Below are 22,887 nucleotides of genomic sequence, written 5' to 3' on the forward strand. Positions count from 1 at the left end.
CTGATGGTTCAATTAGCCACACCCAGCCATCAGATTCACCATGGAAGTCGAAAAAGATGGCAAGCTACCCTTTTTGGATGTCCTAATTAAAAGGAGACCTGATGGTTCAATGAGCCACTCTGTCTACAGGAAAGCCACCCATACGGATGCTTACCTAAAACCGGATTCCCACCACCATCCATCCCAGAAGAATTCCCTCATCAAGACTCTATACCATAGAGCCCAATGCATCTCCGACCAGGAACACATTGCCAGTGAACTCAAACACGTACGCCAAGCTCTTAAGGCTAATGGTTACTCCGACTACACAATCCGCAAAGCCATCACTCCAACCATCAAGAAGGATCCTGTTGAGGAGCCTTTCAAGACCATCACCTTACCCTACATTGCTGGGGTCACAAAAAAGATCTCCAAAATCCTGATTAAACACAAGATCCAGGTCCGATTCAACACAGTACATAAAATCCGTGATCTGGTCCCGTCTGTAAAAGATGTGGTTCCAGACATACAGTACCCTGGCGTCTACAAACTAAGTTGCCTCTGTGGTAGCAGTTACATTGGGGAAACCAAACGACATGTCTCGGACCGCATCCGTGAACATAAAGCAGACCTGAAACACGGTAGGACAAACACCTCAGCCATGGCAGAATTATTTTATTTTAGTATGTTTTATTTTTATTATTTTATTACTTCCCTTCTACGTGACTTTACCGAAAGAACCAAGAAGATGAATCCCTGCAGTCACGAAAGCTTTAAATCGAAATTCATTACAATTACTTTGTAATTTGTTAATTGTTTTAAAATTCAAGGAAATAAACTTTTTAAAGGACTTCACTGAAATGGATGCCACTCGTGCTGTATGGTATTGATTTGTGTGGTTGAGTCATATTGTTTTAAAAATGTACTTGGCAGACTACATGTAGATAAAATACAAACTCAATGATTTAACAAAAAAAGTAAATAATAGGTGAGGTTTCCTGCAATGGCCCTTCCTCATAGCCCATTGAAAGGTAAAGTGGATAAAAGTTGGCGACAGCACTTTATATACAATTGGAGCTAATAAAAAATGAATACATAAATACATATACCAATAAATGTGCTCTTTTGAATATATCCTGATTAACAGTGATGCATTCCTGGGTTAATTTATGGGTTAATCTCATTTCAATAGAAATATAACTAGCATAATATACTTTGTGATTCGTTTGTCCTCAACTCTTCTATAGGATGAGCTTCACCTGTTTCATCAGTACATAAAGTGAGGAAGGGTCTGGCTGAAATGAAGAAAGGCAAGGCTGCTGGCAGAGATGGTATCCCCCTAAAATTCCTCCATCAATTAGGCCCTGGGGGGTTCCAATGGCTGACAAACATGTAGTAGACGAAAACAATGAAAACCGGATGCATCCAAAAAGCATGGTGGGAGGCGATGGCCTTTGCAATTCCAAAACCACGCAAGCCAATCAATTATCCAGGAAGCTATAGGCTAATATCACTCATGTGCATGACCTATAAATGTCTGGAATGCATCATCCTCCGAAGAATCAGCCTCTTGTCGAGTCAGTGATCCCTGAAGAACAAACGCGAGTCTGGCCTGGATGCAGGTGCTGTGACAAAGTTTTGATCCTTGCGATGCACATTTAGGCCATTAATAGAATTGTCATCAGCCTACAACATAGTCTGGATTAAGAGATTGACGTTGAAGCTTGCAAGAACGATTCTTTGCCTCGAAGCAATACGCCTGATATTGATGATGCTAAGCAATAGGCGAATGTGTGTCCATATGAGCGACAAAGCTAGCTCACCCCATTTCCTCAATAATGGATTGCCACGAGGTTCATGCCGCCAACCGGGTTGTATGGCTGATGTAGATGCAGAGAAACAACTACAACTTCACATGCAGGTGGTCAAGCCAGATAACCGTGTCAGGAGCAGCAGAGTGTATCGCTGTGATGTCTCCATCGTATTTGTGGATTTGACATTGTGTCATTGTATGTTGTATGATCTGTTCTGGACGACCACAGTCACACACTGCAGAGTTTTAATTTTCCATTTGTGATTTAGGTTTCTACATCTGCCATGGTTTGTGTTGATGCGATGTAGGGTGGACAATGAGCTTCGTGGACGATCAAACCCAGGGATCTTGTGCGTTGAGTCTTTCACAAGGTGTTTGTGATTTATTGTAAACTCCCTTCAGCTCTACAAGCATCGTCGTGGTTGAATCGCATTGTTGAAGGTTAAAGTGCATGGTCATCATGCATTGATGACCAAGGATGGAGCTGTTAGTTGAGAGGAGGCTATGCAGATAAGTAGTTTACAAAGTGGCTATGTCTCCTAAAATTGTGAAAATTTACTAAGAAATAAACGTAATACATTTTTTATTCAATTGTATATTCTTGCTGCGTTGCAATAAAACACGTATGTTATAATTCAGCTTGTAGAGGAATGATTATGTAACCGCAAACCAGTAACCCATTTCAGAATCGATCAACAATTCCGAAAGTCAGAAACCGGTAATCGTTTACAATGGAAAATGCATTGACACAAACATCACTGTCAGTGTTGGAACAGATATGACTTAAAACGCTTCGCACCTCCGATTAGCACGGTTGACTATGTACGATGCGAAAGAAGTTCAACATACGTACATTCTTTAATTTAGAACGTTTATGAGAGCTGCGAGAAAATTAACAAAGGGAGGTAATTTCATGGTGGAACACAGTATGAGGGAAGAAGCAGAAAGACAATTTCGGTATGACCACAGGGCTGTAGCTCAGTGGCTATTCACAATGCAGGTGAAATGACCACACGGCGCATCATGATTGACTCTCACAAACATGATATGGCCATTCAGGTGTGAACATGGCTCGCATGAATTATTTGTGGCCTATATGTTTGTTGGCGACATGCTATTTTCACTATATCCTGTGTGAGTCAATACTTACGGTTACAACTAGCTAATCTTGAATGTTCTCGAGAGTCACTGAGTAGTGGTGTCCAGCTGCCATCCCTCTGACACACTCTCCATGCAACAGGATACGGATATGCCCCATCAGGGCAGACATAATGCAGTATGCTTCCTGGAATCGGGTTACCCGGAAGAATGACATCTCCCCCTTTGATTTTTACATCCAAGTTGCATAACTGTGCTGAAACACAACACATTAATAACTGCTTATACATCACGAGTGCAAACAAACCTCATCATATGCGAAAGAGTGAGGGCCACGATTATAAGAGATTGTGCCTTTTGATCAATAAAACAACAGAGGCTACACACTGTATCTCAAAACATAGCAGTAAGGTTGAATAAGATGATGTTAAAGAGACAATTTATGAGAGAAAGCAGCGTGTCTCAAATACATTAGCCAAGCATGATGTTCCACTTATAGGAGACTTCAATGCACAAGTACTCACTAAACATGTATAATGGAACACTGGGCCAACGTCAGTCCAAAGGATCAAACTACAACCAAACGTTCGTTCAAACATTGGCATGTTTACTGGGTAAGCACCAGTTACAATAAATGTGGACATAAGTGAGGTAAGCATGTAAAATATCAAGATAATTAAGGCATTTGCCATAACATGACTATAACATATTCTTTGGGTCTTTCGGTAAAGCCACATAGAAAAATAATAAATATAATCGCAATATCACGACGTTTCGATCGCAACACAAGCAATCGTCATCAGGTGAGAGCTGCTGAAGCAGGAAAAAATATATGGCGGAAGCGCTGCTAAGGCAGGGAGTTATAAAGGTTTGAGATGGGTGTAGCCCAAGGGTCAGTGGGCGGGGCTAGAGATTAAATTTGCATGTAAATGTAAGACAGGATACATCTTGATCAACGAAGTTGTGGGGGTGGCCATTGTATTGTGAGAGATTAGCATGTCAATGTAAGAAATTTGCTTGTAAATGTAAGCGAGAGAGAGCTCGGAAAGGAACATTGCCACATGGAGGTGGAAATGGATGGCAAGCCGCCATTTACTAACACAGATAATGGTGGCTGTGTTAGTGAATGCAACTCAGAGAGTCGAAAATAACTGCTAACATAGGTAGGTAGGAAGGGAACAACACAGCCAGTTATGACCTAAACTGGTTAATAACGTCCTTCCAATGATTGCTCAGTTTGTACCCATTTTCTCGGTTGAAATTGTGTCTGTGTTTATATATCTGGATGGCTTCATGGACGAATCTTGACATGTTCACGTTATGATTGGCAGGCTCTGATAAAAGTTGTGATAGTTGTATAATTGAAATCAGCCAACCTTGTTTGTGTAAATACTGAACAGAAAAGCATAATTGGCGTGGTTATAACGAATGTAACAAAATAAGCGGTCCATTTGTCTCCTTCCCATATGTCTCACCACATAAAATAAATCAAATATTTAAACACATTCCATCAGCACTTGGCTGATAAAACACTGAATGTTGAACTGGTCCAGACTTTGCTTGGATTAAAATATTGTTGCTGAAAATTTACTCCCAGAAGACCGTGTGATTAAAGGGATGTGTAAAAACGTAGGTTTTACGTGGATGGACAGATAAGGAAAGGAGGGAGGCACATTGTCTGAATATTTAGTTTGTGAAACTTGAAGATTGAGGATACATTTTCTGCAGTGTGTGCCCACTATGTATACATTTCTCCTTTTATTTGAATATCGCCAAGATAATCGAGATCGGAGTCTATTAATGTAGACAGAATTTGATTCTCAATCTTCAAAAATAGGTGTAAGTCGACAAAGATAACTAAAATAAAAGATTCCAATGTCTCTAAAACATTGTTGTGGTACAATTATGGTCGTGACCCTATATGCTTGCATGCTTTGAGTTTAAGATACATTTGCCACTAAATGTGAAAGAAGTTGCTGTGCATGTTATTATGTTTAGTTTGTTGTCCTTCAACATACATACATTCAACACTCCCGATATAATCTACGAATAGTATTAGTCTGTGGTAATTAAAATTGACAACTGCTCACATTTTTCGTCATGCATTTACGCCAATTTAAAAACATGAGGTACTGTCTAATTTCATGTTTAAATATATATTTTGTTACATTCATCGCGGTGAATCGCGACAGTCACATCGCTTTAAGACACAGCGCATACCAATGACTATTACATAAAATATATATATACCAATGACACACTGTGCAAGAATACATTAATCGCTTACATGATAACATTGATTATGAATCTTAAAATGCATTGCTTACCAGCGACACCAAGATGCAGATTCAACAAAAAAATGACATTTGTACAAAAAACATGTTTGAGTGCGGCCCTGCGTTCTCCCATGGTGTTTGTGAAGCAATGCTGGACTGGTTGTGCTGCTCCAATATTGACTCATCCAATGAGCAAACAAACCCGGTCAGTGCAACGCCTCCTGCCCTTGAGAACCCTGCCAGGGCATTGTGAGGATGATTTTAACGTTAATAAGTACGTGACAGTACTGACATTTATAGTCGTTTTGAAACAAATCTTAAAGAGATTAACGCTGTGTGTGGAAATATAACGAGTTAAGTGACAACTCATATCCAATTACAGGAGACGATTGAATATCTCGTGGGTTATGTTCTTGGAAAGTGCCACGAAAACCAAAACCGCGATATTCAATACTTAATGCTTACCTAAATAATCGGGTTAGGTACACGGCAACCAAAAATAATTGAAATAAGATATGCGCTGTATCCCAAATAAACCAAAAACAAAGTAATTAAAATAAACATGTAACAACTCTATAAAAAAAACACTCCTCGACAATGAAGAGTAATATAAGTAGTTACCGATGATGATGATAATTCAAAGCGGGTGTGTGTTTGTCCACGAGCGGGGAACGGTACCGCTACGGTAAGGACGCTGCGAATCCGGCCACTCGAATTCGATTCCCGCTCATGCCCAACACCAGTGACGATTTTCTGAATCTGTCCTGGGCCTCCCCTAGATCGACTCAGCTTCAAATGCTGGTGCGATGTTTAAGCACCGCCACTGGGGAGACAAAGGCGGCCAGATGTGGTGCTGCCGACCCACCCCCTCTTAGTACTTGCCCCATAAAGTATGTTAAGGCTATACGGGAGGTCTTTGTCTGATGCTTGAAGGGAATGGTGGTATAGCGGTTAGCGCACCGCGCTATGAACTTAGCGGCCTGAGTTCGACTCCTGCTCACGGCCAACACCAATGACGATTATCTGAACCGGTCATAGTCTTCCCCTAGGTCGACTCAGCCTTAAAATAATAACTGGTGCGATGTGTAAATGTCACCACTATGCAGATAAAGGCAGCCGGGCCAATGATACGGTACTTATTGTACCCACGAAAGGCAAAAACTAATCCTGCGATAGTTAAATTGGTTTTCAAAGAGGTTGCCCATGATAGGTCAAACCACGATATTAAAGGATCTTTTGTCATGGATTTTAGGCATTATTCAACGCTTCTGGGAGCACTCTGTAAATATTTTTTTATGTTTTACCAGGTGAGGCCCATTGAGCTATATAGCTCTTTTTCAGAAGCGACCTGGCCATCACAAACAATAGCTCAATTAAGTGGCTTATCACGTGGAAATTTATAGCGGGAGCGAAATACTCTAAACACATGTTTCTAAATGTGGAGGGAAAAAATTAACCCGTAAAAACAAAGTTTTTCACTATAAATCCTTTATATGCGTGGCATCGGGGCGGCTCGAGTCTTCTCGTCCTCTGGCTTGAGATGGCTGCCACCTATGGGTCAGATGATTGTCTGGCAGCATTAAACAATTGGTAATTAAATCTTTATTAATTTTTTTCTAAACAGTGTAACATTTTGGAAAATGTTTTTTTCACGAAAATGCGTTGTCACGCACAACGAGTCTGTGTGCAAAATGTCAGCTCGATTGGATCACGGGAAGTGGGTTAAAAACGACCGAAAGATTTGCACGGTCCTAAGCAAGCAAGCGAACTTAATATAAAGGATTTAAAAATCGTAGGAACTGGAGAAAAACCCACGTGACCAAGGGGAGAACATGCAAACTCTAAATATACAGGTGTCAGGGTCGGGATCAAACCCACGACCTGCGAAAAACCATGTGAGGTATTTAACATCTCGCCAACGTAGTGCACATTTGCGGATTAAAGGCGATTTATGGGGGTTTAGCAAACCACGGAAGCGCTGCGAATGTCAGGATTTACGCGTGATTGTGACCAATGGGAGATGCAGTTTTGGGGGTACGAAATACAGCAAGAGAGAGCGAAAGGACGAGAGAATGGCAGGGCTCGGCGGAATCAAAGAGATATGAGGCATATGACCGGGGGAGAGAGAAAATAGCATGTGGTAGAGACAAGAAAACAAGGGCCCAGGTAGAGATAGAGAAACAGAGACGAGAAGCAGATAGAGAGGGAGATAGACACATATATACACAGATAGCGACAGAATGGGATGTATAAAGGGACAGACAAGGGTACAGAAAGGAGGAGACAAGGACACAGCTATCGACAGAGTTACAAGGCCGTTTTCCAGTTCGCTTGTAACACCAATAATGTATTTGTGTGCACAAGTAAATAGTGTACGGTGGCACATGGGCCACAATCCACTGCTATAAAAAATACCCCTCCCCAATGGTGCGGGGTCACGAATAGTCCAAGGGAAAAGGCGCGAAAGTTAAACTGGCATCCTATACAGCTACGGTATAAAATAACGAAGAATATAATTTCGCAAAAAAAATAGTGAATGACAAGGCTTGACTGTACTGTATATAGAAGATAATCCTGCACGTGGGGGGAAAGTGCTAGATCTTGTGGAGGGCGTGGGGGCCTTCGGGCTTCGATTGTACCCTCTGAAGGCGAAGATAATTATATCCAATAGTTACCATTGGCTTTTGCAGCATTCAAAGTAGCTTGAGCTCTCTGGGTCTTTTCTTGTTTGTGCCACTTGTCATTGTTTGTCGATGTCTTGCAACTGGGCTTGATACCGCTCTTTTGTTCATTTTATTCAACGTTGTGCCATGGATTGGCACACTTGCTCCAACTGACCATGACTATGCTCTTCCGTTTCATTAAAATCTCGAGTTTGCTTAGGCTTGATAATCTTTTTGGAATGGAGCTTGACTCTGCAGTTCTGTTTGATTCATTGGATGATGTTGCATGGAACAACGCATTTGTTGCAATTGGATTGATCGACGTTTAGCAGATTATTTGCTCACATGATCTGCTTTTGTCTGCCCATCGTTTTTATATCGATGTATTTCTTCCAACCGGATTTAACGTTCATATTGGCTCATTACTTCTCCGTTGCCAAATTGCCAACCTATATGCAGCATTGCTTTAGGTTCTTCTTCAATTTCATTCGCCCGTGCCAAAGTTTTTCTTTGTGCTTCTGAGCTTTAATTTTTGTGTTTCGGTATTTGAATCTGGAAGGATTTGTAAAAAAAAACAATAGCTAACAGTAGCTATAAATGAAAACCACCATTTAGCTTCACGGATTACAATTGTATCCAACACCGTTTAGAGCAGAAAACTGAACGGAATATTGAGATTGTTTAGCTGAAAGTAGAATTTGAAATCACAACCACTGTAAATGCCACGGGCTTTGAAGCATAGAAACTAACCCTCTTAAGTTGTCCAAGCACGTAAAGTCTTGGAAGTCAGGGAACAATATATTTGAAGACTGCCGTAAAACTACAAAATCTCAGTTTTTCGAGAATTGTATGTTCATCAAACTGAAAGAGTGCTGCAGGCGGTCTCTGCATTTACGACACAATGCATTCCTGGAAACCCCATCGTAAATCAGATCGTGATTTTTCAGACCCTATGTTGCCATAGATGTGAAATGGGCTCAATTAGGCGCACACTACTTCTTGGGAGGCAACACTATTTATCAACACCAACACGTTACACTTAACATAGGGTGGTAACCACCGACCTATTCTGTCTCACACACACCAGCACTCTATACATACAGACTCTGGGATACTCTAGGGCGACTCAGCCAGGAGGGCTCCTGGCTGGTCCGCTGACTGGTGGCTTGACTCTTGGGATGCCCTCACGATGCCTCTTCCATACTTGACACGAACAGCCCCGAACATAGAGATGAGGCTGCTTATATAGGCCTCGGAGTGCCCGGGCTCCACCCCGGTCACGCCCTCCTTCGAGAACCCTCTTGAAGCCCCCTGGCTGCCCACGTGCCCCCCGGGGCCCCGGCTCAACCAGCCCTGACGTAATTCCCGCCTTCAGACGGGATGGTGTCATGCATGTGTGTGTAGACCCGTGGGGTAGTGATGCTCCCCCGTATAATGAGGTCACACGTATGCATGTGTGTATATGTAATAACAGCAGAGGTGGGACAAAGTCATTGTTATGCAAGTCCAAGTCGAGTCGCAAGTCATCAAATTCATGACTCGAGTCTGACTCGAGTCCAAGTCACATGACTCGAGTCCACACCTCTGAATAACAGCCATAGAGGGTTCACGTGGGGATTGGCTTGCCGGTCCTGCTTTATAGCCAATAAGGGATGAGCCAGGGAGCATGGCCTCGGCGTGATCTCGGCATGTCAGCAGGGGTGATTGGCCTGGCCATTCGGGGCCCCAGCTAATGGGGAGCCGGATCAGAGGCGTGGTCCCGGGATTGACAGGGTACCATCGGGAATGGTCAATGCTGTCTATGGAGGATTGGCTGGGGGGTACCACGTGACGAAGGGATTAAGAGAGAGAAAGAGAGAACGATCGAGAGCAGACTTGGGAACGACAAGAGCAGGGTCACGCGCGTACGGGGGCTCTGGGTGCCACGTGCGCGGTGGGGACTTGGTGTGAAGTCTGCCCTCTCTCCGTTGTCTGCCAGAAACGGAGAGTGTGTGAGTAAAGTGTAATTGTGGAAGTGGAAATAAAAAGGACTGATTCCGAAGCCGTCTCAAGAAGGATTATTACATTGGTGTCAGAAGTGCTTCTGCGACTGTTTGGACGATCGTCAAGATGTCCAAACACCCCAGAAAAAAGAACCTGCCCGTGCCGCCATCGGAGGAAGAGGTCGAGACGGATGAAGATGAGCTGTTGGGAGCTACAGCCCCTCTGCCGCCTGCTGATAATACTCTCCTCGACGCCTCTCAGCGTCGACCGGGGGAAGATGCGACCACCGCAGGAACAAAAGACGAATGGCGGCTGATGGCGGAGCAGATCGAGTCATTACGCGCCATTCTGCTAAGCCTGGTGACCGCGGTGGCGTCCTCACCAGCCGTGGGTCGCCAGATCGCCGATCAGCTGGACGCCACAGGAAGGGGTCCTGCAAAGGAATCTGAGTCCGCCATTGCTCCTGCCACGCGGGAGGACGCCGTCGTTTTGGGTGGGGCGGCTGCGCCGGAGCCGTCGGCCGCCATTTTGGGCTCGCCTACCGCCACGCGGCCGCCGGACGCCATTTTGCCTGCAACGGGTGGAGAGCGGGAACGGCAGTCGGAGACGCCCGCGGCGCGCGTTTGCCACCGCGGACATCGCCTTCCACAAATTAAAGAATTTATCGCCGGGGGCGATTGGAGTGCTTTTACGTGGCGCTTCGAGTCAGCTTTTAGATCCGTGAACTGGACGGAGGATGAAGCGCTGGGAGCGCTACCTACACTGCTTGATGATGTTTCTCTGGGGATCTTCCGCTCCATCCCGGCGTCCAAGAAGAAGACACTGCGGGATGCGTTCGCAGAGATGGCGGAATTTTATGACCCACCGACGTCAGCCACCAGAAAATTTATGTCGCGTCGCCGAGCATCGGAGGAGTCGCCATTGGCTTATCGGGGGGCGTTGATGGCGCTGGCCATGGCTGCCTACCCCGACGCGACGGCCAATCATTTGGATCCTCTCATCCTTTCCCGTATGCTGGAGTTGTCTCAGGAGCTCAACATTTCTCTACCAGTGTGCGGCCACGAACCGCTTACATCGCGATGGGTGGCGCGCTGCCTGGACGCTAAGTTTAATATCAAGCGTTGGGACCAAATGGCGGCGTGGACGGGGAAACCCGAAATTGACGGGCCGCCTTTGGGGTGGTCTCCGCGGCTGGTTGTCCACTGCTCCGACGACTCGGGCGACGACGACATGCTGGCTGCTGCTGTTCCGCATAGGATTCCGGAACGGCGGCTGCGCGACCAGCGTGGCGACTACACGGCCCGTCCACGTGCAAGGGCCGGGTCGTCCGACCGCCGGCCGACGACGGCCGCGTGTTTCAAGTGCGGCAGACGGGGCCATTTCGCCCGTGACTGCCGCTGCTGGCCTCTGCTGTCGCCTCTTCCGCCAAGGGGACCTCCATCTCCTCCACCTGCTGCGGAGCTGCAACAACCTCGGGCGAGTCGGCACAAATCGGACACCCGGCAGGTCTTGTCACATCACTCATCCACTCGCACTCATTCTTACACTCCTAAGGATAATTTTACTTCTCCTGCTCCATTTACACGCTCTGCTACACAGTGGAAGAAATTGGCTCGCAGGGTTGTGGCTGCGGCGTCGGGCTCGTCGACGGTACGGGGTACCATCGACGGCGTTGACGTCCGTATCTTGGTAGACACGGGCGCGTCTGCTACCATCATTTCAGATGTTATTTTTCATTTGTTGTCCATTCCTACGTCGCGGATACGCAGGGTTAATGATGCGTGTGTTGCCGCAAATGGGGGAAGCATGGGTATCTGTGGTCAGCATCGCTATCGGAAATATTACCGCCGCAGGACCTGTGTTAATCTCTCGCTCGCTAGCTGTTCCATGCTTGCTTGGTACTGATTTCCTGCGCCGGATGCCGCTGAGAATACGGGTCGACAAGGACTGTTTGGAAATGCCGGGGTGTCGTAGGATGGCGTTTCTGCCTTCCATGCTGGTCAATGCGCCTACAGGTAACGCAGTTACTGCCGTAGTTGCTGCTACGGTGGAGGTTCCGTCGGGAGCGCAAATGCTCATTCCGCTGCGTTACCGAAAACCCCTTCAAATGGGAAGGGATGCGAAGGGCGTGCTATTATCCCCATCAAATTCGGTATCTAAATCTTTTTCTTTAGCAGCGGCACAAACGATCGTGCGACCAAGTCAGGCACCTTTCATACAGGTGTTGAATGGGGGACCTGACCGCGTTGTTGTTCCAGAGGGATCGGTGCTGGCTCACGCCACTACCGATTTCGCCTCTTGTGACAAAACGCCGCGCGCCCGGATGCCCGCGGGTGGGCCTCCGCACGATCGTTCACAAGAATGCTGGATCGCAGATTTATGCGGAGAGAATTCTTCCTTGTCGAATGAACAAAGGAATGCCTTGCGTTCACTATTGCTACGGTACGCTGATGTTTTCAGCAGAAATGATTTGGACCTCGGCCGCACGTCGCTTTTGTCGCACCATATTGACACCGGTGCGGCACCTCCCATCTGTATGCACCCTCATCGCATGAGCCCGGCGGAAAGGGAACACGTGCGCGGAGCAGTAGATGAATTGCTGGCGGCGGATATTATTTCGCCGTCCAACAGCCCTTGGGGCGCGCCCGTCATTCTGGTTAAGAAAAAAGATGGTGGTACGCGGTTTTGCGTTGTTTCCACCGGTTGAACAAAATTTCGGTGGCGGACGCGTACCCCTTACCGAGGATGGATGACTCGTTGGATGCTTTATCGGGTGCTAAATTCTTTTCCACCCTTGACCTGTCCTCGGGCTTCTGGCAGCTTCCCCTCGATGACGAGTCGAAAGCCAAAACGGCATTCCGCACGCCGCAAGGTCTTTTTGAATTTAATCGGTTGCCTATGGGCTTGAATGCGGCTCCGGTGACGTTTCAGCGGCTCATGGAATTGGTGTTGGCTGGACTACAGTGGGAAACGTGCCTCATATATCTAGACGATATAATTGTCTTCAGCCGCACGTTCGAGGAACACCTCCAACGCCTAGAGACAGTTTTTCAAAGAATGTGCGCGGCTGACCTTAAGTTTAAACCTAAGAAATGCCACCTTCTGCAACACTCCGTCCGTTACTTGGGTCATATTGTCAGTTCAGACGGCGTGTCCACTGACCCTTTGAAAACCAAATGTGTACGAGAGTGGCCCACACCCACTTCAGTGGGTGATGTTCGGTGATTTATTGGATTCGCTTACTATTATCGCCGCTTCGTTAAGAACTTTGCGACGTTGGCAAAACCATTACACGTTCTAACTGGCAAAAATCAAAGATTTAAATGGGGAGCGGAGGAAGAAAGTTATTTTAGGGCACTTCGGGACCACCTCGCCACGGCGCCTACGCTAGATTACCCAGACTTCTCACAGCCGTTCATCCTTGATACGGATGCTAGTGATATCGGCATTGGGGCCGTTTTGTCGCAACGTAAGGACGGGGTTGAGCAAGTGGTGGCGTACGGCAGCAGGGTTCTATCCCCTGCAGAAACGCGATATTGCGTGACAAGGCGGGAACTTTTGGCAATTGTCCATTTTGTTCGATTGTACCGGCCGTATCTGTATGGACGGAAATTCCTGGTTCGCACTGATCATGCGGCTTTGCAATACTCCTTGAAATTGGATCAGCCGTCAGGCCAACTGGCTCGGTGGTTGGAGTCGTTACAGGAATTTTCCTTCGATATTACATACCGAAAGGGGGCCCGTCACGCGAACGCTGATGCGCTCTCAAGGCTGCCGCCCGTTCCTCCGTGCACTTGCCTGACGGGCACGCACCGCTGTGCGGCACCGCCCACCTCGCCCTGCCCGGTTATGGGGGCGATAGTGAATGAGGACGACGCAGGGGCGAAAGCGAAGGAGGACGACCAGCAGGTGTCGGTGGACACCGATGATACCTTGCGGCTGCCGCACGCGGTCTGGTTGCGTGAGCAGGAGGCCGATGCCTCGCTGTCTCCGCTACGGAAATTGGTAGGGAAACAAAAATCTCAATTGGCGGGATGGAAGTGGCAGATGTTCCGAGGCAAGTCGGGATTGTTAATGTGTACCGACGGGTTGTCTGACCGACCACGCTTGGTAGTGCCTACTTCGCTTCGTTACGACCTGCTCCGTGCTCTGCACACTGATAAGTTGATGCACCTCGGCGTCCAAAAGACTTTGGCCGCGATGCAAAAGGATTTTTTCTGGGCCGGTATGACGGCAGACGTCAATGACTTTGTCCGCTCATGCCATGATTGTGCAAAGAGGAAGCCGCCTCGGAACCACTATGTACCACCGTTGAAGTGTCCCGTATCAACGAATTAGTTGCTCTCGACATTCTGGGCCCGTTTCCCCCGTCGGCTAGGGGAATAAATACCTTCTGGTCGGGGTGGAATATTTTTCTCGATGGCCTGGCCTCTACCCGACCAAACGGCAGCGTCCATCACCGACACTTTCTTGAACGGGTATGTCATGGACAAGGGGGCACCTGAGAGGCTGCTCACAGATCAAGGGCGGAATTTCTCCTCTAAATTGCTTAGGGAAGTTTGTGACGCGCTGGGTACAAAGAACGTTTGCACCTCCCCAAACCATCCACAAACAGATGGTATGGTGGAACGATTCAACCGTACCCTCTCGGCTATGCTTTGTCACACGGTCAGTGAAAAGCAAACCGATTGGGACCTGCACATACCAGGCGTCTTAGCGGCATACCGCATGGTTCCGCACACGTCCACGGGATGTGTGCGGAACCATGCGGCCGAGACGGCTAAATTTTTTCACCGGGGGGGGGGGGGGGGGGGGGGTGATGTAATAACAGCCATAGAGGGTTCACGTGGGGATTGGCTTGCCGGTCCTGCTTTGTAGCCAATAAGGGATGAGCCAGGGAGCATGGCCTCGGCGTGATCTCGGCATGTCAGCAGGGGTGATTGGCCTGGCCATTCGGGGCCCCAGCTAATGGGGAGCCGGATCAGAGGCGTGGTCCCGGGATTGACAGGGAACCATCGGTAACGGTCAATGCTGTCTATGGAGGATTGGTTGGGGGGTACCACGTGACGAAGGGATTAAGAGAGAGAGAACGATCAAGAGCAGACTTGGGAACGACAAGAGCAGGGTCACGTGCTTACGGGGGCTCTGGGTGCCACGTGCGCGGTGGGGACTTGGTGTGAAGTCTGCCCTCTCTCCGTTGTCTGCCAGCAACGGAGAGTGTGTGAGTAAAGTGTAATTGTGGAAGTGGAAATAAAAAGGACTGATTCCGAAGCCGTCTCAAGAAGGATTATTACATATACATGCAGTAGTGATGCTGCCAGTCACTACAGATGCAATGCTATAAATGGGGGGTTAAGTTGTATATATGTGTAATAAATGACTTCCACAACGATGCTGTCAGAGTGCTTCTTTAGTTAACGGTAGTACAGTACAGCCCCGCTCTTTCCCTCTCCGGGTAATTTCCCTCTTCACATCACCGTAGACGAGGCATCCCTCTCCGAGCACCCACGAGGCTCACTCCGCTCTCCCGGCCTCGCCGCTGACTGACAGGGTGCCGGAAAAAGAGGTGAGCTCCTTTGGAGGATCCGCCACGTGGCCCGTGGTGAGGAGGGGATGAGCAGCGACGCGGTCCGGACTCCAAGCTTCCCACATCGACCCCGAGTCCTCCCCCGATCTGCCTTATATCCTTTCCGGCGGAGCTGAGCTCCACCTCTAGCCACGCCCCCCCGTGGAACCTTTCCGATGGTTCCCGAACCTTTCTTTGCGACTCTGCCTGTCCTCTCTGGCCCAGATATTATCCTCCCTTAGGATTGGATGCTGATTACGTAATGGTGCCTGTACCCATTACCCTCTGGCACCCCCTGGATGGCGCTCTCTCATTACATCCCCCCCCCCCCCCCCCCCGTAATGAAAAGATTAGCCGACCCGGCTAGAGGTGAAACCAATATAAGTAATAAGAAGACGCAAGCACGGGGAGCGTGTGGTGTGCGTGCAGAGGGGTTGCATCCAAAAGGCTGAGGGCCCATAACAACATATAACCATTAACAATAGATTAAAACGAACGAATGCAGTAACACAAGGATGTAAGAACAACGTGTGGTGATTTCAACAAAATCTAAGCGTCTTGGAGCGAGTCCACGACGCCGGACCGGCGACAGAAACTACCTCCTACTCTTCTTTGGTCGGCACGCCGGGTGGCAGGATAAGCGATGGCTGAGCAGAGGGCTCATTCGCAGCAGGGTCGGCCCAGGCGGGGTCGCAATTCATGTTGGCAGTGAGGGGCTCAGATATTGTGGGCGGTGAAACAGAGTCCGTCGGGCGATCATCACGTAACTGCACCGCCCCAGGTTTGTCAGACACGTCAGACTTCGGCAGTCCAATTTGTGGAGATGAAGGGCAAGCCGAGGAGGAACAAACAGCTTCAACCGCGAGGGGTGGACGAACCAACGACGGCGACCCACCCGGATACGCACACATTGTGGACGTTTGATTATGACCACCTCCACAGGTCCATGCCAGGGCTTATGCAGCTTAGGGGAGGTGCCAACGGGTACTTCAGGGCAATGTAACCAAGCCCTGTTGCCGACAGACCACGACACCTCATGGCCAGATCTGCGCGTTTGTGTCTTGGTGGTGTTGATTTTAGCCGCCTCCCGTGCGTCAGAAATACATCGTAAGGAATCGCGGACGTGTTCCGGCAGTTTAGACTTAGCGTTAGCAATTGGTGCACCCAATTGGGCATCAATAGGGGGTACGTTTTCCCGCCCATACATAAGGAAAAACCGTGAAAATCCCGTGGAAGCATGCGGGATAAATCTTATTGTAGTGGTAATGATGGAGACTCAGTCTTCTCTGGAGGCAACACGTTTATTTGTAACAACTATAATGGTAACACAAGGTCGTTGACACAAAGGGGTATCGACCCCTTCCACCCGATACCCTGGGGAGGTATAGCCTCTGGGCGAGCATGTCCTAATCACTGGGACCACTTCTCCTATATAAATCAACCCTCATAGCTAGTGCGACCTAGGGGAGGCTAGTTGACCCGACCCAGCCAAAGTCCTCGGGCCCCGGCCACTGGCCTACTCGGTCCCGGCTCTTAGAAGGACGTCGGGTCTGGGGTTTCCTAGGGTTCTAGTCTAAGCCGGCTCTTCAGTCTTCAGCTTGACAACGACTGCCAAAACTTATATACAGCTCCCAGGGTCATTCCATTCCTGGCCATGCCTACTCTTTGCAACCTTCTGGAGGGACCTGAACTATTGCGTAATCCTCCAGCCCCCACTGGGGGTCTGGGGTGTATACCTCCAGTTCCCAACCGTCATCTGGGTTCCCTGGCCTAACGGCGTTACTTGATACAGGCCGTACTCGCCGTTGCCCCCTGTTGACCCATGGCTGATGCTACACCAGGTAAGTAGTGGTAACCGCGTGTAATGCTCACAATACCCACTACATTACCCCCCCCCCCCCTTCGTAGCACTCAACCATCTTGGCTGCCAGCCTCCCCTCTTATTTTTTTTAAGAACATCGAACGCAACAATAAGTATGTGTGCCTTTAACGCAACAGGACCATCGTACGAGCCACAAGGTCTCCGTGGCGGCTCGGCAGAAACTGGTTCTGCGTAGGGAACAGCCCGCAAGGGCAACGCATGTCCACAGCGGGTGGGTGCTCGACGTCGGGGGCAGCCAATGTCGATGGCCGTGAAGGCCTCAACCCCGCAGCATCTCAGGGTGGGACAAGAAGGCTCATCTCAGGGTTAGGTTCCGCAGGTGTACACCCCAGCTCGTGGGACACATCACACCTACGGCCCCCGCGACGTGAAGATGAGGTGAAAGTGCACGGCACGATGTAGGGTTTCAGACGCGACAGGTGGACGTGCCAAGACCGCCTTCCCCATTGGACTTTGAGACATTGGGGGCGAACCACCCGGACGACCTCGACCGGCCCCCTCCAGGGTCTGAGCAGTTTTAGGGATGTTGCAAAGGGAACCTGGGGGCAATGGAGCCAGGCCTGGTCTAATTCAGCCCATATTGCGCACTGGACAAGGCATCTAGAGAGTCATCCATGCACAGAAGTGGATTTGCGTCGCCACCCAAACTTTATTCAACTTGCGGAAATCGACGCAGAATTTGAGCTTACCATCCTTCTTTTTGACATGCACAACAGACGCGGCCCAAGAGCTATTAGACAGGGAGATAATATCGGCAGCCAGCATGTCATTGACTGCCCGTTGCACGCGTTCTTTCTCCACCGGGCTCAACCGGTGTGAGTTTTGCCGAATAGGGCTGGTATCACCCGTATCAATATGGTGGGATAACAGGGTTGTACGACCCAGATCAAATTAGAAGGGAACGCAATCTATTAGTCGGAGGACAAGGACGCATTCTCCCCACACAACGCAGCAACCCATTGCTCATCCATCACATGGCAAGGATGAGCTGCTCCCACCAACCGCCGTGGCTCAACCTCGTCATGGTCCGAAAACACGGTGGTGGCATGAGCCAACACCATACCAGCGGGAACTATCACAGCGTCCCCCGTTGATTACCTGTAAGAACGGGGCTTGCTCGGAGTGAATGATTGTCTTTGCGCCAGCAAGTGCCAGACCTCGGGTCGCGGTATTAGACGGGGTCAGAAGGACCCCGGCCTTCAAATCAACGCATCTGCTCCCCTTACAATAGCGTAACGGCACAAGCATCTGGGATCCTGGCGTAATCTCCACCTTGATATCAACGAGGGCCTGAACTGCAGCGCGCGGTGCCGAACGCTGCAATTGGGGCGGGCAAAAACCACAATTTGCGACCAGAAGGCATCTCCAAACAACCCTGATCGACCAGGATCTTAACGGGCATACGTCGAATAAGATCAGTACCCAACAAACAGGGCACCGCTAACGGCCTAGAGATCAAAACACAAGCATCAACGACCAGCCGTATTTAAGTAACAGGAAGCCCCCGTGTCCATCAAGATGCGAACGCTCACTTCCTGTATTGAAATGGGTACCGTCGAGGATCCCGCAGCGACACATGATGCGCCAATTTCTTCCATTGTGTGAGCGAATTGGGCCCATTCCGTGTAACCGAAGCCGAATGGCCGGAGTTAACAACCGAATCCAGGTGCGAACGAAGGGGTACCGTGACCTGAGATGCATGAGGTATAAAAATGGGCCATGTGTCCGATGTGTACCGACTCGCCAGTGGGTTTGGAGGATGAGCCGTCGGAGGGGCAGCAGGAGTTGGAGCAGCAGCCGAAGATGGATAACGAGGACGACTCCGGAATTCCCTCGCGAAGTGACCCAGCCGGCTGCATCGGAAGCAGGTGACAGCCAGCCTTTGTGCTCCCTGGTCTTCATGGGGACGTGGTCCTTCGGACCCCTGGTGATGAGCAGCATCGCCCCGTTGTCGATCTCATCGGTAAGCTGTAGTTGCTAGATCACTCGTCCCCAGGAGGAATGCTGATAACTTTAGCTGGTGACCAACCCTGTGGTTCCCCGTCACGACTAGGGTCACCCGTCCATGCCGCCATCTGCGACCGCCGCTGCAGATTCCCGTGTGCATGAAGACATCCAGCAGCCCATCGGGGCTATTGCATCTCGTGGTCGCACGCAGGTAGAACTACTCCCATATTCCTTGCCAGTGCCAGCATACGGTCCATGACAAGCAAGTCGAGGGCCTCTTGTTTCACATCGGGGTAGGCGGGCACAGCCAACGCCATCAAAGTACTGTGGTAGGCAAGGGGAGAATTCTGAACTACCCCGCTTATGCTGCATAAACTTCCTCCATGTGTCGGAAGGTGGCTCATAAACTTTCGCCATCTCAGCATACGCATTTTGTAATGTTGATCTCTTTTCCGGAGGAATAGACCTGAAGACTGCCAGAGCGTCGTCATCTAACACGGTCGGTAGAGCGACCAGCACTTCCTCCTCCGTCCAGTGGACCGATCGGAACACCGCTTCGAGTATCCAGGTGAAGGCGTTCCAGTCGCCGCCGGCCGCAATTAATTCCTTAATGGTGGAAGTCGACGGCCGCAATCAGCACTGCTCCACACGACAGCAGCAGCCGCCGCACCCTTCCCAGCATGCAGCTCGTCGGAAATTGCAGGCTCCGAACCCACCTTCGCCGCACTGTCCAAGATGGCGGCGTCCCGCTGCGTGAGCGACTCCGCGCGCGCAATGGCGGACGTCCCCTCCGCGTGAGCAATGGCGGACATCACCTCAGCCAGGGAATCCATCGGATTCGCTGCCTTGAACCCCCGATCGCCGCTTCCTGGGGACGATTCAAGCGGACGCCACACCACCGTGGACGCCGTGACGAGTGAGACCAGTTGGAAAAGTACGCCCCGCAGCGAGTCAAGCTGCTCCTCCACCCTTTTCCAGCCGTCGTCGACCCTTAAGGGCGGAGGTACTGCCACCGCACCGCCCACCTCTGGAGCAGCAATTTCCCCTGCCGTGGCGTCTGTGACCGAGACCACATATCCCGGGGTCGGTAGGTCCTGGGTCTCCGCCTCATCGTCGTCGCAAGACGCTACAGGTGGGTTCTTCTTCCTGAGGTTTTTAGACATACTTCACCCTTGGTAATTGTCTTGTCTTGAAGGGCCACTTCTAAAGTTCCTGCAATGAAAGCGGGGGGAGGCCGAGACACCCTTCGCTTATCACAGCGCATTGATGGCACTGGGCCAGGTAGCATACCCACGGCTGAACGAGACGGCGCTGGATTCTGGCGCAGGAGATGGGAGTCGTGTTGCCAATTGTGAAGGAGGAGGCGCAGACTTCCCTGTGGGTGCCCTGATGCCTGCAGGCGCATGAGGGGATGCACCGACGGCCTTGTGTGGTGGCATGGTTGGGTGATCTCATGTCGGGTGAGGTCTCGACAGTCCGGTCAATGGGGAGTGCGGTGACGCCAATGGAGGAGCATCCAGAGATTGGGGAAGGAGGTGACGGCGGCGATACACGGTGTGTTTGACGCTGGGGGGAGACTTTGCGATGGCCTCAAGGTTAGGGACCAAGGTGGGAGGTGACCGCTCCGCAGCAGGGGCCCACCATCGCCTGCTTCAGGTGCGGTCGGCCGGGACACATCGCGCGGGGATGTCGGAGCGACACCCGGACAGCGGTGGCGTCGTCAGCGTCTGTATTCCCACCGGCGGCCACTCCATAATGACAGCAGGCACGTCAGGACACTATAGACACCTGGCCTGAAGCGTCACCTCACACATCTAGGTGGTCATGTCCCCTAGGCTCCATTATCACCTTGCATCCTTTGTCGGTTGCGTCAGTTGTGTTGGTTGCTTGGGTTGTGTTGGTTGCGTTAGTTGTATCGGTTGTGTCGGTTGTGTCAGTTGCGTCGGTTGTGTCGGTCGCAGGTGAGCGACGGGTTTCGAAGGATTGGGGGGATTGCGGTGACAGGGCTTGTCATTTAAAAAACACGGGCTATTCCATGCTTGTGGGAGATCGACTTTTCGAATAGAATGCCCTCAGAAATTGACGGATCAGAAGTGTGAAGAGATGCTGTCGGGGCAGCGGTTATTTTTCTTGGATCCTGTTGGAAGGGAGGCGGATGCAACGTCACGATTCAGGCCTTGGTGAGGGAGTCCGTAGAGATCCCGCCGGGCATACAAATGTTGGTTCCCTTGCTTTACTGTGAGTGGTTGCATTCGGCCGACCCAGATGCGGCGGTTCTTCTGATGTCGTCCAACAGTGTGGCCCGTGAGCTTGCACTGGCAGGTGCACAGACGACCCTAGGAGGGGGCCGGGAGCCGTTCCTGCAGGTGTTGAGTGTGGGTGGAGGGATGGCTGTGGTCTCAGCGGGTATTGTGTTGGCCCAGGTGAGAACCCGCGTGTTGCGAGGCGGTGGCAATGGATATCGCGGAAGCGATGGAGGTGGGATCCCGCGTGTTGCGTGGAGGTGGCGACGGATATCGCGGAAGCGATGGAGGAGAGAGCCTGGTCAGATGTAACGTGCCTAAGGTACAATGGGGTGATTTGAATTCCTGCAGTCATGAAAGCTTCAAATCAAGTTTGGGGCGAATTGAAGTCGTTGTTGCTGCAAATTCAGATGTGTTCGGTAACAGCAAGTGCGACATCGGTCGTACTTCTCTATTGCTGCACCATATTGATATGGGAGACACAGCCCTGTTCGCCAGAACTCATATCGGATATGTCCGGGTGGAGAAGGAACATGTAAACAGGCGGTGGCTGGTGCATGCTGAGTACGAGTGTGGATGATTTGTTGAACGCGTTGTCGAGTGCTAGTTCATTTTTTTCCTCTTTGATGTGTGAGTGGGAGCACAGGCCCCCCATACCATTTAACCGGGTGCGGCTTCGAGGAAACAAATGCAGGATGTAATCGTACTGTGGGAGGTTACGTCCAGACGAGTATCGGTGACAGAGCATGGCTGCATTGTCCGCAGGTGCCGCTGCAGACATCGCCTAAGTAGCACCGCCATGGTCGGGACCGGTCAAGATTGTGGAAGTTAATTGGTTTTAGTGCGTGTGAGTACAGGTGGGGCGTCGCAATTGGTTTGTCCACCATCACGTCTCAAACCATACGTCCATCCCCGCCCAGACATCTGATCTCCATGTCCTATGTGGCCGGGGTCTGGTGTGTCCAACGTGCCAGGGTAGTCATCCGGGATGGTTGTGCAACCCAGGAGATGTGTTGTACCGCCCACAGAATGTGACCCTCTGATTTTCAGAGGCCCACAGGTCTCCGCCACGTGCGGCCGAGAGCTTTGCGGCTGCGATTGCGGCTCTTCAAGCCACGAGGTGGACTGTCAACTCCTAAGGTCAAGCATTTTTTTTGTGTGTACTCCAGTTCGGTTGCTGTTGTTCTCGTGAAGTGGCTTCCACCACTCACTCGTCATGTTGTGTTTTTTTTGGCTTCTATGGTCGAGTGATGGGTTCTTTTCCACGTGAATGTGGGTTGCCATTCTGCCCTAATTGTTGCATTTTTTTAAGTCTTGGTATTAGTCGGGACAGCTATATTTTTAAGAAGGGGGGGGGGGGGGGTGATGTAATGATAATAGAGCCTGCATGTGGTGTGAGAGAGGACTAGTGGCCACTGGAGGTAATGACAGGGAAGT

At 50.0% G+C, this 22,887-nt stretch overlaps 1 protein-coding gene across 5 annotated transcripts in view; it reads right to left on the bottom strand.

The window, feature by feature from the left end:
• LOC144722564 (complement factor B-like) overlaps positions 1 to 5,359 on the bottom strand; it is a 76,480-nt gene extending 71,121 nt beyond the window's left edge. For all 5 annotated transcript variants that reach the window (XM_078600735.1, XM_078600734.1, XM_078600736.1 and 2 more), the window contains exons 1-2: positions 5,218 to 5,359; positions 2,943 to 3,146 (exon numbers count right to left, since the gene is read on the bottom strand). In XM_078600735.1, the coding sequence (XP_078456861.1) occupies positions 2,943 to 3,146; positions 5,218 to 5,299 (286 nt within the window). In that variant the 5' untranslated portion in view covers positions 5,300 to 5,359. The remainder of the gene's footprint in view (positions 1 to 2,942; positions 3,147 to 5,217) is intronic.
• Between the last annotated feature and the right edge of the window lie 17,528 nt (positions 5,360 to 22,887).

The sequence above is a fragment of the Lampetra planeri genome, chromosome 15 (assembly GCF_965212315.1).
Source record: "Lampetra planeri chromosome 15, kcLamPlan1.2.h2, whole genome shotgun sequence".
In the NCBI taxonomy this organism is placed as follows: Eukaryota; Metazoa; Chordata; class Hyperoartia; order Petromyzontiformes; family Petromyzontidae; genus Lampetra; species Lampetra planeri.